Consider the following 18,024-nt stretch of genomic DNA (forward strand, 5'->3'; position numbering starts at 1 on the left):
CATATGTGGATCAGGAGAATACTCTGTCACAAAACTGTGTATTCAGAAAAGTGCAATGAAGTTAACAATGTTAAGTCCACCATACCCCATGTAAGTGGAATTGAGACTCTACAAAAAATTCAGATGGGCACAGATGCATTAAGATTTTGTGAAGACATGGGTATATGTGGTGTTAGAGAAGGGAGGTGCAGATCTAAGCAGATTTTCTAGCAGTAGTTCACATACAGGAGTCATCACTTGATCATCTATTGTTACAGAGCCAGATTACTTGGGGCTTCTGTTTCTCCAGCAGACACAGACTCCTTACCTACATCTATAATAATTTAGCCAGCCAGCTCTTACATTTTTATCATTATTACTGTTAATGTTGTCCTTCCTTGTTGTTTGCTTCTTGTAGACTGATAATGCCTCTGTATTCTCGGGAAATATAACTCAGGTTGGCAGTCCTGTTGGCAGCGCAATGAATCTGATTCCTGAAGATGGTCTTCCTCCAATTCTCATCTCCACTGGAGTAAAAGGAGGTGAGGGTATAATTTGGCAGCCAGCTTTTATGCTTACCAGATGCAATAACCTAATGGCTACTGTGTTTATTTTAAAAATAAGATGCTGGCAGTGTGCTGAGTATTTGAAGGAACTCTCAGTAAGCGCTTGTGGGTAAATGTTGGGCCGCTCCTTTGCACAGTTGGTCCCTATTTGCATCCAGGAACAGCCCCACCTTGCAGTGAAATTCCAGGAACAAGTAAAACATGAAGCAAAAAATTAACGGCAGTCCAGAAACACGTGCTAATTTCTTTACTAATCAGACTGTGGGGAATGTTTTACACAGAGATAGGTTTTAATTAGCCTTATGAATATTCACACTTCTCTTCTCTGAAATTCTGTTGGAACAAGGGCTATGTCTGAGGCATCCCCAAGCACTGCATTCAACAACAGTTTTGCACATCTTGGCCCACAGTGCAGATTTTAGTCATTGTGATATCCCCTTATAAAGGATCCAAATGGAGGAGGCTTCAGAAAATTAAAAACTAATTTTGAAAAGATTAGGAAATGTGTATTTGTTTGTGTGAAATTGTTTTCCGCAGTTTGATTCATGGCGCCCTTTAATATATTCCTGGAATGAACTTATTTTCTCTTTAGTTGTTTTATTCCTATTAGATACTTTGCTGACACAGTGCATTTCTAATGTTAAGCTGGAAGTAACCTTTTATTTCAGGATTGTGTCAAATCCAAAATATGAGCAGCATTTAATTTCAAAACAGATCTGTTGAGTCCTGTTTTAGCTGTTCATGGTAATCCAGGATTGATGCCCTTCTGCCTTACTGTGATTTAAGTAACAATTCTTAACTTCTTAGTCATTTGGGATTTCAGTTTCACAGTCATTGTGACACATTTTTCAATTTGATTTCAATTTTCTCCTCTGGTTGATACTGAAAAATAGTTATTTTTCGGAAACAAGCTGCACCTTTCTGAAGGATGCATAGAGGCTATCTCATAAATTCTGTTGAAGTTTGAAAATACCAATCTAAGAAACAATCAATTAAATCAGCAATACTTAAATAAGTGTTTGTCTAAAAGGTCAAAACAAGTAAAAAGAATTGTAATTGGGGTTATCTGATTGTAATGTAGAGTCTGTACCAGTTATTTATGGATTTCATTGTGTTTTCTTTCATAGACTATGCTGTGGAAGAGAGACCTTCTCAGATCTCTGTCATGCAGCAGCTGGAGGATGGTGGCCCTGACCCTTTAGTATTTGTTTTAAATGCTAATTTGCTGTCCATGGTAAAAATAGTAAATTGTAAGTGTTTATTATCAGATAAGTCTTAGTCTATGAGAGAGGCAATGTTACCTAGGTTATTAGTAGGAACAGCAGCATTTTTATTTGGTGGGATAGTCTCGGAAAATGTGTACAGGTTGAAAACTTTTTATTGAGCCATGTTACGTTAAATGTCAAAAGGCCCTTTTCTGGTGATTTAGGTCTCAGAACAGATAATTTTATGTAGAAAATATAAACTGGACTGAGAGAGCCTCCAGTCTCAGGTCTGGAGATCAGTGTCTCCTGTAGAGTTTAGTAGGGCAGGGTGTTTATCACCCATTTCCCTTTGGTTGCTTCACTTATTCCCCTGTCATCCCATTCTGGAAAAAGCAGATGGGATTCCATAATAATGCAGAGGTTCCATTCCCCTGTGCAACTCTTCTGTCATGAGACTGTGTGTACCTGTGCTGAAGGAGGAGTGGGGAGGCAGATGGATGGCTTCTCATGCCAGTTCCTCAGCTGATCTCTGCTGGATAGAAACATGATGGAAACATTGGGAAGGACAGTTTTGTATTAATAAATTGTTTATAAACCTTTCAGCATCTCTTAGATTGCAGTACAATGTTTTACATATGTATAAAAAGGATATATATTGTAGACACATTTTATTTGAACAACTTGGTATTCTCAAGAAATGAAGCTCAGAGCATGTGTCATTATTTACATTCCTGCGAAGCAGAACAACAGAGTGAGGTCTCATGGAGACACCTGACATCCAGTTCTCCATATTAAGAGAGATATCACTGTTGGAAACTGTTTTAGGTGTCAGGATCATGGTACATACAGCCTATTCCCAGGCTCCTTCATTCACATTTAAATCCTGGCCTTTCATTTGAATACAGAAACTGCTAAAAAGTCTGCTTTGTTGTGTTAAACCCAGGATCTGACTGGGAGCTGTAATACTCTGGCTCTGCCTTAGCTGTAAACTGGGAAATATTGAGCTGCTCTTGTTTTGGATGTGCTTGCCCTCACATAACAGATGTAGGATGTAATTTGTCTGTGTGACAGATGACACAACAATACCTGCTGTAAAACTCATCCTTGCAAGAGCTGTCTTCCCACAGTGAAATTTAGACATCCTTTTGCAGTTGTGCTCTGCTGATCCATGTTTCCATGATCCATGCAGATGTGAACAGGAAGTGCTGGTGTTTCACCACAAAAGGCATGCATGCCGTGGGGCAGTCGGAGATCGTCATTCTCCTGCAGTGTTTGCCTGATGAGAAGTGTTTGCCTAAGGATATCTTTAACCATTTTGTGCAACTTTACCGGGATGCCTTAGCAGGTAGGAATGCTCTCTGTTAAAAATGCTTTGAACAATGATCATACAGGGTCAGTGATAATTGTGTGCCTTCTCTACTTGAGTGCATCCGACAGAAAGTTGACAGGTCAGATACATTTCTGTTGCAGCAAATGGCATTTTTTGTAAAAAAAAAAAATAAAAAGAGAGTAAGAATCAAAGCTGATAGGGGGATGAGTTGTTGGTTGTCAGTATCCAGTGTTCTATTCATGTCACCAGATAAAATGCTGGTAACCTGGGGAGCTGCTCCAAAGATCTTTCAGCCAGAAGGAAAATGTTGGGAATTCTTGTGGATAGTGTGTTCAATGTCTCCTGATCAGGTAGTTCAAAAGTTTGATTCTTGTAGTGCCTGAGTCTCTTCCTACATTATGGGCATCCTTTTTATATTTTAAAATAATATATGTATATGTGTGCCTGGAATGAATTGTAGAGCATTTCAGAAATTATCCCTGAATTTTAAATTTTTGTATCTTGATTGCAAGATTTCTATATTAAAAAAAAAGTCATTGCACATTTTACATTTACTAAGTAAATAGGCTTCCACTTCTAGGTATTAATGTTGGACCTTAGAATTCAAAAATCCTTGCATAGGGAAAAGTGCAAGTATTTGATTCCACTGCTCAGAAAATAAAGCTTGTTTTCCAGAGGTGAAATTGGATCACATTAAGGTTATATGCTGAAATTACATTTACAAGAGGTTCTGCTTATCATTCATAATGCCTTTGGAATGATTGAATCCAGTACTTTAATAAAATAATGAAAGATATTTGTTTCCTAAAATATCTTTGTCCAGCAAAGGTCAGCTTGTCCAGAGAAGGTTCAGAATGCTGGGTTCAGAATGTATTATCTCATGTTATAATGAATCTTGTGTGCATGGGAAACAACTACTGTTCTAAACCTCAGTTCATTTTCTTTGTCTTATAATGATGTTGTTTAGAGGGAGATGGATATGAAAAATGGCAAGCATGTGTATATAAATGTGTATATATGTATATTGCAGATATGATTCTAGCTTGGTGTGTATATTGCTATGAAGTTCTTTATAACTACGCTACAGAAATACATAATTTATAGCTCCTACATAATGTATTTGGAATTCTTTTTTTAGTACTGTAGTGGTAGTAATTTGATATCTTAAAATTCCACTGGTGCAAAGAGCTGCTTACTATTGTACAATTCTTAATCAGAAACCAACTGTCACTGTTGAAGAATTCCACTGTGTGTTTTCTTTTGGTAGGATCTGCTGTGTGTTGTGTTTCAGACGTGAAGGATGAGTAGACAGACACCTTCAGTTACTGTGTAATGCCTGCAGGTTTTATAGATGGTGCACCTTGATAAACTCCCAAGACACTTTGGAATGCTCTCTCAATATCCATCCTTTTTTCTTTCCAAGGCATGCGTTGTTTGAGAAGCAGAAGGATCTGTTAGCATATTTGTAACTTGGCTGCTTTAAACATTATTCAGGCAGAGAGGAGGTGATGCTGTAGGGGTTTCAGTTTGGTGCCTGTAATCCCTTGGAAATGGTTAGCAGTTCTGCTCTTGTAGGTGGAGCTGTCCTTTCCAAGCTGTTCACTTCAGAGGTACTGCACCTCTCCTGGCAATGAGATGATTTAGACATTTAGAGCAAACAAGAATTCCCAGTAGAATTTAGAGACTATTTAACAGCCTGCCTCACCATTTCATTTTTCATTATATGATACATTGGCTTAAATATATTCTGTATCAGGAAACTGAAATAAATTCTGTGGATGTTTTTTATTTCTTTATCGTAAGTTTTCTTAAAAACAGTAATACAGTAAAAAGGCACATACAGTACTTTTTACTGGAGTGGAAACAAGAATTACTTGTAACATTGCTGAATTTGCTTTGAAGTGATTTCAGATTTCTTGGTCTTGTTTTCAGTGGAAAAACACAGCGTCCCTTTTTATTTGTTTGATTCAAGCCCAATCCATAGTGAATTATTTCTTCATGAGTCACATGAATTTAGGAGTTTGAATTCTGTGCTCAAACCTAGAAGCACAAAGTACTTGTATGTACTCGTGCCTCTTCCCAGATGTTTTTGCTTTCCTCAAGGCATAACTTGTTCTGGAGGCAGAGTCCTGCCCTCTCTGCTGGGTGTTGTTTGCAGGCTGGCTCTGGTAGGGTGGCCACAGAGAGATTTTGAAGGGAAAATGGCATTTTTCACTGCAGGCTGTATGCACATGAGTTATAAAAAATAAAGTCCGTTAAGGCAAGGATTTGTTGCTGCTCACTTTTCATCACTTTACTTCTCCTCTGGCCCCTCTGTCATCAAGCTCCCTGCTGTGTTGCTTTTCTTGTTTTGAAATTGGAAGCTAATGATTTCTGTTGTGGCTGTAGTAGTGGCACTGCTGTAGTAGTAATCCCATGATTACCCTTGTCTGTTGGCTATAAGCCTGGCAGTGGATGGGAAAGTGAGAGCTGTCCGTCTGAATGGGTACTTTGAGGCAGTTGGATGTGTTGATGTAGTGCAGCCAGAGATGCCCTAGTGCATCAGCTTTGTGCTGGAAGACAATGAAAGCTGCTGTTACTTTTGTAGTGGAAATGTAAATCTGGCAACTGCCTGAAATGGCTTTGTGGTCACCCTGGTTTTTGGGGATATTCCTTGTGAGGGTGGTCTATCCCAGACAAAGTTTGTGCATTTTTTTTATCCAGTGTGGTTTTAATTAAATATGGTGGTAGTAATACACACCTGGAACTGGTCTGTGGAAAGGTGAAAGCAAAATCAAACTTCACATGAGGTGTGTGAGTGATGTTAGGAAGACTGCCACAGAGTAGCCTGAGAAAGTTTTGGATGCTGGCAGCTGCTGCTCCCACTGATAGTAAGTGAAGCATTGTGGCCCTTGGCAATAGGACTAAGTTCTTTCCAAATTACTTCCTGATGTATTTCAATAAAGAGATGCTGACCATGGCCAGAACTTTGAATGTGGAGTTCATATGGTTTTTCTCAGTGTTGGCATCTGCTACAGAAGTGTTGGGGCATAAAGGTACATTGATGGTCTTGGCTCTTCTCTGGCTCTTTGTGGCTTTTGGAGTGATTTGGTTTGTGTTCCTTTCCAAAGGAAATGTGCTCATTTGCTTCTGAAGAAAATCCATCTGGCAAGATTGTTCACAGGTGAATATTGCTTTGAATCTCCTGCTGTAGGACTGGGGTGCTGAGGTTTTCAGGATGCCAGCAGAGTTTGGTACATTGCACTTTCCTGGCTGTTCTTGATGGCAGTGGAATGAGGCTGGATGGACTTCCCCAAGAGACAGATAAATGCCTTGCCTGAGTCTGGATGCCATTACCTTTTTTTATCCTGGCATTAACCAGAAGATAGGAAGCATACATTAAGAATTTAACCTCAACATTTTTTTGTGAAAGTACCTAACTGGCTTCACCACACATTGAGGTTAATAAACAAATGCAGGAATCTTTTTTTTTTTCCCCATCTATCTTTCCTGGTATAGACTGTTTTGAGGCTGGAAGGGAATGCCAAACTGGTATACAGAGCACGTTGTTCATCACAGAAAGATATCTTAAGTGAAGAATTCAAAACACCATGGATAAAAGCATCTTTTTTTTTTTTTTTTTTTTTCCTAGAGAGCTTTGTAGAGATGCTTAAGATTTAAAGTCAAGGATAACCCAAGTATAATTGAGAAAAGAGTAAGTACTGACCTCCTGCAGAACTGCTTTAGATGCATCATGCACACTTAAAGCATTCCTGAATAATGTCAGTTGTCTGATGTCAGGTGCTGGAACTTAATATATGGAAAGGCACCTTTCTGCTCACTCTGAGATTGCTTCATTAGAAAGGAAGTTGTGATATGTTTTAAATTAAATTACATGCTTTTGCAAAGGGTAGTTATTTTTGAAGTTTTTTTCTGACGCCTACACTTTCTCTACAAGCCTCTGATACAGTTCTGTGCTTAAAATATGTAATGGTGCAATGGGTTGGCTTTGACAGTGTCAGGCTGGGAATAGCAACTTCTCTGTGAGGCCTTGGCTTGGAATCACCTTCAGAGACAGGACAGGACAACCCCTGGTCAGGGCAGAAATGTCTGAGGGACGAGCCCAAAGAGGCTTTTTGACTTGGTTTTTGGCTTGGTTGTGCTGACTGAAAAGGGCACTAGAGAAGTGTGTAGGAAAACACTTGCTTCTTCCCATGCTGTCCACATGCAGGCTCTTAAGCTGTTATAAATAATGAATTGCAGCACAGCTACCTAATCCCAGTAATTTGTCCTCTTAAAGTGGTGGCAGCCTCTAGGAGCTTGCACTGTGCAAGTTGCTTGTGTCAGAAGGAGTAATTTATGATGCTGTGGCTTATGGAAGGAAAGGGCTGAACAGCTGAGTTGCAGATTCCACTCTTAAGGGTTTTTTCCACATTTCCATTGGCTGAATAATTCTTATTAAGGCATCCCAGGCGTGTGAGCCTTAAAGCTCCATCTCCTGAAACGGAAAAAATAAGTAGTCAGCCCCTTCTGCTGCAGCACTTGGCACCATTCTCAAGTGGAAATGTCTGGTGCTTTGTCATTCCAGTGGGCAGTGCCACACGTCTCAGATCCATCCAGGATCGTACAGCTGCACTTTGCCTGGCCTCTTGCATGCAGAAAATACACAGAAAAGGGGGCAGAATTCAGTGCAGTTTGGCAGTTCATACACGTCATATACTTGAAAGGTGAAAAGGATTATTGTGGTCATGTTGTTGGAACTGAGAACCTCATCAAGTAACTTTATTACCAGGCTTTTAGCTCTATTTGGGTAGGAACAGATGGGAAGGGGAAAAGGAAGTATAAATGAAGAAGAGGCGATTAGTGAGGGTAGGTGGGAACTGCAAAAGCAAACGAGTGCCAGCAGCTATTTTAGATAAGTGAAAATTTTTCTCACCAGTGGATATACTGGTTTGCAGTCACTAGCAGGATGCTCATGTTGGTGCACTGGTGTTTCACTGAGCAGGCATTAGTGTCCCAGCAGAGCTGACAGAGCTGCATTTGCACATGGGCAGGAGCAGGGATTCTCTGCAGTTGACATTTGATGTGCCCCTATTATTCATGGTAGTTTGACCAGTAGCTTCTTTTCATCAGGTGTGCTCACCTAAGAAGATGTAGACACTCCAAGAGTTCTGGAGTTTGATCTGGGTGATCATGTCAGCTTTGGGCCTGCATGCATCTGTAAAATTACAGGTTGGCTTTGTAGGACAGTGGCAAGCTCACCCTGCTACGGGATGTTGGGCTGCCAAAGCTGTCACCTTCTAACAGGGAACCTAATTACTTTGTGCAGCACTTGTGAATACAGAAAAAAAAACAAACTACAAAGGGGCCCTGAAATTTGAAAAATAAGGAAACCCCTGAGCTTATTTGTTAGTTGGACTATAAAAGGAGCCTTTTGCTTACAGACCTGCCAGTCACTATATATGGTAAAGCTGGAGAACCCAAGGTCATGTGAAGTCAACATCGAGTGATGGTTGTGCCAGGGTGGTCTGGAGGGGTGCAAAGCAGCATGGCCATATCTCCAGGAGGGCTGGAAGAGCTGTATTATTAAAACTTGTATTACTGAGGATGTCGAAGTATCACTTCTGTGACTCATATTTTTACTTACTTAAAACCTAGCATTTGTCTGTGTATGTATCATGTGTGTAAAAGGAAGAAACTCTCCAGGTAGTGTCCAGTGATGTGCAGGTGGAGATGTGCACATCACCACCTTGAGTTCAGATACAAACACCCTGTTATGAGGTGGTGGAGAAAGAGCAGAAACTCCTGCTTAGCAGTCTCTGTCTGCAGGTGGGAAAGCCTGGGATTGCTCCAGAAGCCCAGGAGGTCTGCATGAGTACCTCAGTCCTGTGCAATTCCTCATGAGTGGTGTGATCAAGCACACCACGCTCTCTGAAATTGCCTTTTTCTTTGAGAGCAAATCAGTACTATTAATATTCACATCTTCCTATGGAGAATTGTGATCAGCTGTTCTGTACGTTATTTGCATGCTGCTGTTGTCATTTGATAAAAGGAATCACACCATGGTTCTTTGCTTCGATGTTAAATGCTGTGTTGGATGCTATAATAACCTCATCAACATTCAGATTCGTTCAGCCATTTGAGTGTAAACATTTTTGGAAATTAGAAGCATCAAAGAGTAAAAATGTGAATAAAAATTAGTGCTGTTTTTCCCCTGTGTCTCTCTCAGTTGTGTTTTACATTAAGTGTACTAATGAAATAAACAGTCTATTGTGTAATTCTTGAAATGGCCCAGATCTTCAATATGTGTCTGAGCAGGGTTTGCCTAAATGGAAGGACAACCAGGGAACATTAATTGTTTGACCAGGTGCATGTACCTTCCTAAATTGCAGCTGAATCCAAAAGTTTAGTTCAAACAACAGCAGCTTCTGCAGTGCAAGTCCCTTGAATATCTGTAAGGCACTGAAAACAGGCTTTGTGGGGGTGTGTCTGTAGTGCCAGGGGGAGGTTTCAGGTACCACCTCAGCAGCAATACTGGCCTGAATTCCTGTGAAATCTTGAGAGGGCAATGAGGGCCTGGCACAGGTTGCCAAGAGCAGCTGTGGCTGCCCCATCCCTGGGAGTGTCCAAGGCCAGATTGGGGCACTTTTTGCACAGGAGGTAACCTGAGCATCCATGTGCAGCAAATCATTGTTTCAGGTGTGGTTAATACACATTAATGCTCCAGGAAGCAAAATGAATTTTAACATAGATATTTTTTTTTTCCCCCTTCTGAAAAACTCTAGACATTCTTGATACAGCTCTCAATCCAATTCAGTAATGAACTTGTTTTTTTCCCATAGGTAACATTGTTGGCAACCTGGGACACTCCTTTTTCAGCCAGAGCTTTCTTGGAAGTAAAGAACACGGAGGGTTCTTGTACGTTGCAGCGACCTATCAGTCCCTGCAGGACCTGGTGCTCCCAACCCCACCGTACTTGTTTGGCATCCTCATCCAGAAGTGGGAGACTCCCTGGGCCAAAGTGTTCCCCATCCGGCTGATGCTGAGACTCGGAGCTGAATACAGGCGTGAGTAGCAGGCACTGCTGGAGTAACTTCTGTAGGGGAATGGATGAATTCTGCTTCAGAGCACACCCCCCAGCCGTGGATTGTTACCTGTCAGAGCCACCCAGGCTCAAACAGACAAGGAAGAGCTGTGTGTCAGACCCACTGTGCAGCACTGAGGTGGTGATGGGACCTACAGCCTTTTTACAACACTACTGGGGCATCAGGGACATTTTAGTGGAGACAAATCTAGTTCTGAGCATCATGTTTGTATCCACTAAGTGACCTGAGAGTTACCTGTGAAACAAGCCTGATTAGCTGGTGTAGTTAGCACAGCGAGAACCTTGGAGATGTTAAGCTCTTTCCATGCTGAAATGAAAGACCATTTGCTTTTAGGGTTTTAAAACAGTGTTCATTTTTCAGAGAGTAACAGTACATGTGCAGGATCAACAAACTTGCCAGTTTGTCGCAAAATTCTGTTGGAACTAATAATAAATAGGCTAGAGAGAATGTTTCATCTGAACAAAATCTTAGCAGTTAGCATGAAATAAGCATAAAGTTAAGAAAAAATAATTTTCAAAAGACATTTATCATTGCTGGAGCAAAGACATTACTGGCAGTTTGTCCACCATGACGGGCCAAAAACTGTATGTCTCACTCATCTGCAGTTTTAATTGGTATGTCTAAATTACTATGAAAATGGTCTATTGTTAATTTTTCCCAGTTTTTCAGAACATTTTAACAAAATAAGTTTTATAATATGCTGTACACAGATGTGTCACTTTAACTTTTAAAGTTTTGAGAACATTGGGAATTTTCCACAAAATATGTATGTTGCTGGAGGAGAAAAATAAAATCCTCAAAATTTGCCTTCTGAGGATGAGGACCGAAGGTCAAACTTGTCTAAAGAAACATTCATGTTAAAGGTCTGTAGGTTTTTGTGTGTACCCACAGGAATTTTTTTAGTGCATTTATTCCCATCAATATTTAGAAAAACAAACAAAAATGCTCATATTTTGGATGGGACATCTGTTTCTGAGCACACATCATGAGAAAGATGTGTTTTGATAGTGACAAACAAAAGTACCTGGTCTGATATATTGGGAAGCCAGGCTTTCCATCATTCCTACAGCTGTGGTTTGGATTTAGGCACATTCCCTTGAGCTGTGCCAGTTGTGACTGCAGGGCACTGCCTCAGTTTCTCCCTGGAAGGTGCTGCTTTTGTGTCCCAGGTTTCCTTCCACACTCCTTGCTGGTGGAGCTGTCAGAATGCAGCCATTTGTGCAGTGCTGCTGACTGTGCAGATCAGATGCAGGACACCGTCGGGTTGCTGGGTGTACAGAAAACATCTGAGCATCCACAGATCAGCCCAACAGCTCCGACTCTGGGAATTGGGTGCATCTGGGATGGAGCTGAGCTGCTGCTTGAAACCACGGGTGGCAGACACAGGAAATTCAGCCCTTACTGGTGCCTCAGGGCACTGTACATGGGTTGGTTGCCTTGTGGTGTGTGGTGCTTTCAGGTATCAAATCAGTGTGCAGAGGCTGGAGCTGATTTCCATCAGGAAATCCTCATGTTATTCACATGATGCTGAGTGCTCTGCAGTCCCTTCTGACCACACTGGGAACTGGAGTGTGGCATTTGGGGAAATCAGGCTGAGCGTTTGCCTGAGGATAGCTTAGAAATCCTCCTTCAAACATGTGTTTAGGAAACCTTGGCATTATGCACCAGTGCGTGAGTCATGTTCCAAGCATTGGGATGGCTTCTGCTGCAACATAACGTAATGCAGCCAGATCCTGCCCTGCCCTCAGAATTGCATCACAGATGTTTTACAGGTATGGATGTCAGCCAGGGAATGCAGATATTTCACATCACTGACATACCATAAATGTCCTTTAAATTGTTTTTGACGTACCCCTGTGGAGTTTGCCACACTGTCATGAAATAATGATAACAGGAAATAAAATCATCTGGGTTATCACAGAACTGAAAGACTGATGATGCTATAGTGGAGAGCAGCGGAATGGTTGTGCAAAAATAGAAGCCATTTCCAAGAAGTAGCCTGAAAAAAGCACTTAGAAAGGTCATCTTTGCCATCAAGGCCCAGGTCATTCAGTTCAGTCCTGCAGTGTGGCACCTGTAAGCTTTCCATGTAATTATTCTTGTCTCTAGCATGGTGAGCAAGCTCCCATGAACATGTAAGGTCATTGTACTGTTGAACCCTTCTGCCTTTTTGCTTTTTAAATTCCAGTCTTCCCAGTCTCTTATTTAGCTGCCTCTTACCACATTTGACCGAGGAGATGATATTTAGGTCTGATTTTGCAGAATCTGAGTATGTAAATTTCCATATGACATGTTCTTTTCTGTTTTATTCCAGTTTATCCATGCCCACTTTTTAGTGTCAGATTCCGTAAGCCTTTGTTTGGAGAGACTGGACACACGATCATGAACCTCCTTGCAGTAAGTCTGTGATGGAATTTGTGCATTCCATTGGCGTGATCCATTGGATCTGTGTGGGGAGATGGGGGCTCCAGGTGCACGTAGTAGCTGGAAGGTCCAGGAGATGCAAGAGGTGGTAGTGGGGATTTGGGTGAATTTCCCTGCTGTTACTGAGAGTGGGTGTTAGCTTTCAACAACACAGTGAGTTGCAACAAGGTACCCAAATCAATATCCCAAACCTGCCTGCTGGAGGATGTTTGGATCTTGAAATAAGTGCATTGTTTGCTCAGATTGCTATCTCCGAAGTGCTGGGTCATCACAGTGTGCAGTCACAGCTCTCTGATTACACAGTGCTCCGACTGGAGGGATGTTATTATCTCTTCCTACTTTGCAAATATTTTCAATATTCTGTTTGATGCATGACTTAATCTCTCTGATAGAAAAACTAATAACTCTATCTAGTAACGTAACAGAACAGAGAGAGCAAATTTTCTTACATACAGTGATGATATTCAAGGTTGGAGAACATGAATTTTGATGTAAGAAAAATGTGTGACATTACTAAGAGTCACAATGATATTTTTTCATTTGTGTACTGCAGTTACATGGGTTACATGCTGTGGTGTCTCTGTCCCTCCTTGCCTTCCAGTCACTGATTACAGTTATTTGAATGGGCTAAGTAGTAGTCACCAGGATAGTTATGAAAACTGCAGTGTTAGCAATGATCATCATGGCTAACTTGAAATCTTGTTCTCATTATCAGGACTTCAGAAACTACCAGTACACACTGCCTGTGGTCCAAGGTTTAGTGGTTGATATGGAAGTCAGAAAAACCAGCATCAAAATACCTAGCAACAGATACAATGAGGTAATGATTACAATACATACATTTGTGTACAGTTTCTTTGTGATTGGAGTACCTGGGATCTAGAGGAATTACTTTATTCACTACCACTAAGGAAGAATGTCTCAAAAGCAAATAGTAACTGTGTGATGCACACAGCTTTTGGAAGTGAATGAGCCTAGCTTCACAGGAAGAATGCAATTCCATTTAGTATTAATTAAACTCTTAAACTCTTTTTCTTCAGGTTTTTGAACTGTACATAAAGTGTCATATGTTTGATTTGAGCAAGTAAGTTGACAAACTTTACATTCGAGATAAAACTAGGAAAAAAAGATGCATTAGCTTTTCTCGTTTGTCTTGTGTATTCCCACTCAAAGCATTTCATAGTATTTGTTTGATTGCCGATTATTTTATGTAAAAGTTCCCTCAACATCAAAATTTTGATTTCTGGTGTGAGAAAATCAGTCAGAATCTGTAGGAGTTAGTGCTGCTAACTAGAGAAAGCTGGAGGAGGAGGTATTTGAACAGTAATGAAAGGGAACAGTGGAGAAGGGGATTGGTTTTGTGTTCTGTCTGAAGAGGCAGGGGTAACTTGAAAGAGTTTGAAACCTGTCAGAGTTGGGGTGAGAGCAAACCTCCTGAGCAGAATGGTATTTGTAGAAGTTCTTGTAAGATCAGAGCCGAATGCAGCTTTATCTCAAGAGGGAATTTCTCTGCAAGAAGCATTTGAGTAAAATAAGAAAAAAAAAAATTGAAGAAAATGTGTTCTTTTATGAAGTTTGAAAAAGATGAAATTGATGAAGATAAAGGGTCTGTTAAAAGGTGTTTTAATTTTTGATGCAGTTGTGCCAGAATGGAAGAGGTCAGTGAGGTTTGAATGAATTCAGTCTGGAATGACACAGAGGATGCAGTTCAGTGTCAGGTGGGCCAGGTGTTTGCATGGTGTCAGCTCCACTTGTGCCAGACATGGACTTGAGAGGGAATTCCTGTGTCAGGGATGTAGCAAAACCTCTGCTCTGTGCTTGAGTTCTCTTCCTGGTGTGATGCAAGGATTCAGCTTTTTAAATGGAGAAATTGTTCCTTATTTAACATTGTTCATAGTTTGTGATTCATTTGAAAAGTTGTATTAATAGGAATTTTTCATGAGTTTACTCTGTATTAAGATTCACAGAATATTCTGAGTTGGAAGGGACCCACAAGGATCGAGTCCAATTCTTAATGGCCCATATAGGGATCAAGCCCCTGATCTTGGTGTTACCATCACCCTCCTCTAACCAACTGAGCCAGTCTCAAGATAAATTAAATAATAAGACCTTTACTTTCATTTAATTAGAAAGGACTGTTACTCAGATGTTTTCATTATCTAAAAAGTGAAAAACTAATTCAAAATCTTACGTGTATATTAAGTGGGGAGAATTCAGCCTGGGATTAACAAATTGCACATTAATATATAGTTTTTCTATTAAATACAGCTTTTTGTCTTCAAAATGATTTAAAATCTCAAAAGTTTAGAGGTCCCTAGTTGCTTATTTAGTCCCTCAGCAAAGGTGACTGTAATTTCTTGGTCAGTTGCCTGCTAAGGAAGCACAGTTGCCACATCCAGTTGTTTCTTCTTGTGCTGAAGGCAACTGCTGGGCTCCACAAATGTGGCTGTTCTGGAGTTAAAATCCAGTTTCTGGAGCATGACATGATCAACTGGATAATGAAAGACACTGTTGTCTGATGCAAAATCTTAATTAAGTTTCCTCCCCAAACATTACACCTGTGCACATTTATCAATAGCGAGCATCAGTTAATGTTCCTGACACTGTAATTAAGGTTTTACATTGCACTGAGAGAGACAAATGTGTTGTGTACAGCCTGCATGCTTATCAGCTCCAGGAAGCAGAGGTGAGAGTGTGAGTACTCTTAGGAGATGTCAAATAATTCCACATTTTTCTGGGTTTTCACTGCAGGGGGATTTGTGTCATGTAATTTGACTTTTTTTATTTTAAGCAAACATGTCATTTTTGTGTTTGAAACAAATTCTAGAGTTGGGTGGCTCCCTCAGTTTTCTTCTGTATCAGAAATCACCAAGTTTGAGCCTCCACGAGGAGGAATAGTGGAGAAAAGAAAAGAAACTATATAATCTACAAGGGTATTTTGTCAAGGCGTGCAACACAGTGTATGTTAGATGATAGTCAGCAGAACTGAAGGGCAAATGTGTCACAAACTCTTTTGGATGCTTTCTGGAGGCCTCCTTTGCAGAGAGAGAAAATTTGGATTTTTAAAAAATGTTTTAGACTGGGAACATTGATCCCAGTTTCACCAGTTCATACAGATGAAGCACAGAGACACTGAAGTTTTGGTGTCTGGTTGTGGCGGAACAAGATGAAATGGCCCCAGTGTGGGGGAGCCCATGTGGCACTGAACTCTGGAGGGGCATTTATGATTTATGTCATTACCAACTGTAGTTGTGTAAAAAAGCCAAGTGTGTCCTGCCAGGGTATTTCTCATGTTTGTTTTTTTTTTTTTTCTGTGAATTTTTAAAACCAGGTAGAGATAACAGCCTTTGCAACTTCCTGTAGCTCAGCTATCCCATATACCACTTATCTTAATTGCACAAAATATGGCACTTTAAAGCATCGAGGCAGTCAAAGACCTGAACCCTCTTCTCAAAAGCAGTTTATAGTTCTGAGTGCTAAAACCTGACATGGAATATGAGAACTTGAGAAGCTTCTGATTAAACTGCTCCAAGAACCACCTATTTATGGAAGTGCTTGTTGAGCTGGGTGGAAATGCTAAAGCTTTGTGTTTGCAGATGATGAAAGCCATGAACAAATCCAACGAGCACGTGCTGGCAGGGGGAGCGTGTTTCAACGAGAAGGCAGACTCACATCTGGTGTGTGTGCAGAACGATGACGGCAACTACCAGACACAGGCCATCAGCATCCACAACCAGCCCAGGAAAGGTGAGGGGAGCCCTGGCTCTGCTGCTCTGCATGGCTCCCTGGCCCCTGTGTTACTGCCCTAGCTTTGTGAATTGGCTACAGCTGGATTTGGCTGGGTTTCACCCAGTTTTTATTAGAGAAAATCAGTCTGACCACTGGCGTCCCTGACTGGGCAGCTTTGTGCTGGAACTGGCTTAGGCAACCCCTCTCCATTGCTAATGAGAGCTGGCTTTGGCATTATTGGATGTGCAGGTGAGGTTGTGGTTGCCTGTGCTTGACCTACACTATGTGAAAGAAAGACAAGATTCAGAAGGACAGAAAGTTAAATAGGAATAACCAACCGCAGCACCATTTTAATAAAGCATCTTCAAGAAGCTTCTAACTTTCACCTTAATTAGACCATCTAATTTCCAGGGTATATTTTTGTTACAGGAGGCTGAAAGGCTGCAGCAGCTGTGTGCTGAGAATTTAAATGTTGTGGGTTTGGGGACATTTCTGGCAAAGATATACAATCTCCAAATGAGCACAAGAGAGAGGCTGAGTTGGATGTTTTGCAAGTATCACTGGTGACTCCAGCAAGAGCACTGGCATGGAATGTCACTCAGGACTGGTGGTCTTGTCTGACTTCTGTTAACTTCACCTACGGGACAAGAAGAGGGATTTCCAGCAGGAATTTCATGATGCTTAGTAGTCACTGAACATAATTTTCCTTTAAATCAAGTGGCTTTGAGCTGTAGCTTTGCTGGTGGGTTGGTGTTACAGCGTGATCCATAAACAGCTCCCTCACAGTCTGCCAGCTGTGTACTTGTTTACCCAAAATTAATAATTCTGAAACTCAGAGGTGTATAGGACATGGAGAGGGAGAGTGATAATAAAATACAAGTATTCATTAGTTTAGACAAAAACTGTTGTCCAGTTTAGAAAATAACTGGGTGATTTGCCTTTGCATATCCAAGCTTATGATGTGCAATGCAGACACCATAATTTGAAGCAGCATTTGTCCTGATTCAGGGTAATCACCTCTGGCTGATAGAGCTGATACCTGATTCTTGGGTAAGGCATTGCTTTGACGAAAGCCTCACTAAATCTCTCCCGTTGTTGTTACAGTGACTGGTGCCAGCTTCTTTGTGTTCAGTGGAGCTTTAAAATCCTCTTCAGGCTACCTTGCCAAATCCAGTATAGTGGAAGGTAAGAACTGAACTGCTTGCTTAAAACACACTTCTCTCTTTGCCCAGCTCAGCTCTGCAGCTAGCGGGGCTTTCTCTGCCCATATGCCTTGGGCATTAGAGTCCTGCTGCTGCTTCAGCTTTATCCTACTTCTTAGCAAAAAACACCCTGTTCCCTTTAATAAGGAGGAATTTGTGCAGATGCTGCAAAACAGGGTCACAAGAAAATGAGGGTAAGATACATAATACTTGGCTTGGGAGCCTGTGATCGATTCACTGGTTTGAGTTCAATGAGGAAATTGTGAGCCTAGGAAATACAGTATATTTAATCCACCAAGAAGCAGAGGAAGCCTGCTAAATTTCCTCTGTTACCAGATAGCTCTGCAGTGTGGAAAGGTATGAATGTTCATTGTTTATGTGCTTGTATGTGGGCAGATGAGAACACGACAGGTTGAGAGCACTGAGCTGCTCCCTCTTGGACTTGGTTTGCTGTATCACAGGAAGAGCTGCTGCTGCACTGCTCGGGCTGGAAGCTCTTAGTGC

At 41.1% G+C, this 18,024-nt stretch overlaps 1 protein-coding gene across 3 annotated transcripts in view; it reads left to right on the forward strand.

The window, feature by feature from the left end:
- Positions 1-18,024, forward strand: part of ZFYVE9 (zinc finger FYVE-type containing 9) — a 40,645-nt gene that overhangs the window by 18,945 nt on the left and 3,676 nt on the right. For all 3 annotated transcript variants that reach the window (XM_062497190.1, XM_062497189.1, XM_062497191.1), the window contains 8 exons: positions 398-521; positions 1,673-1,795; positions 2,940-3,095; positions 9,902-10,126; positions 12,480-12,562; positions 13,305-13,409; positions 16,186-16,336; positions 17,423-17,503. In XM_062497190.1, the coding sequence (XP_062353174.1) occupies positions 398-521; positions 1,673-1,795; positions 2,940-3,095; positions 9,902-10,126; positions 12,480-12,562; positions 13,305-13,409; positions 16,186-16,336; positions 17,423-17,503 (1,048 nt within the window). The remainder of the gene's footprint in view (positions 1-397; positions 522-1,672; positions 1,796-2,939; positions 3,096-9,901; positions 10,127-12,479; positions 12,563-13,304; positions 13,410-16,185; positions 16,337-17,422; positions 17,504-18,024) is intronic.

Source organism: Cinclus cinclus, chromosome 8 (assembly GCF_963662255.1).
Source record: "Cinclus cinclus chromosome 8, bCinCin1.1, whole genome shotgun sequence".
In the NCBI taxonomy this organism is placed as follows: Eukaryota; Metazoa; Chordata; class Aves; order Passeriformes; family Cinclidae; genus Cinclus; species Cinclus cinclus.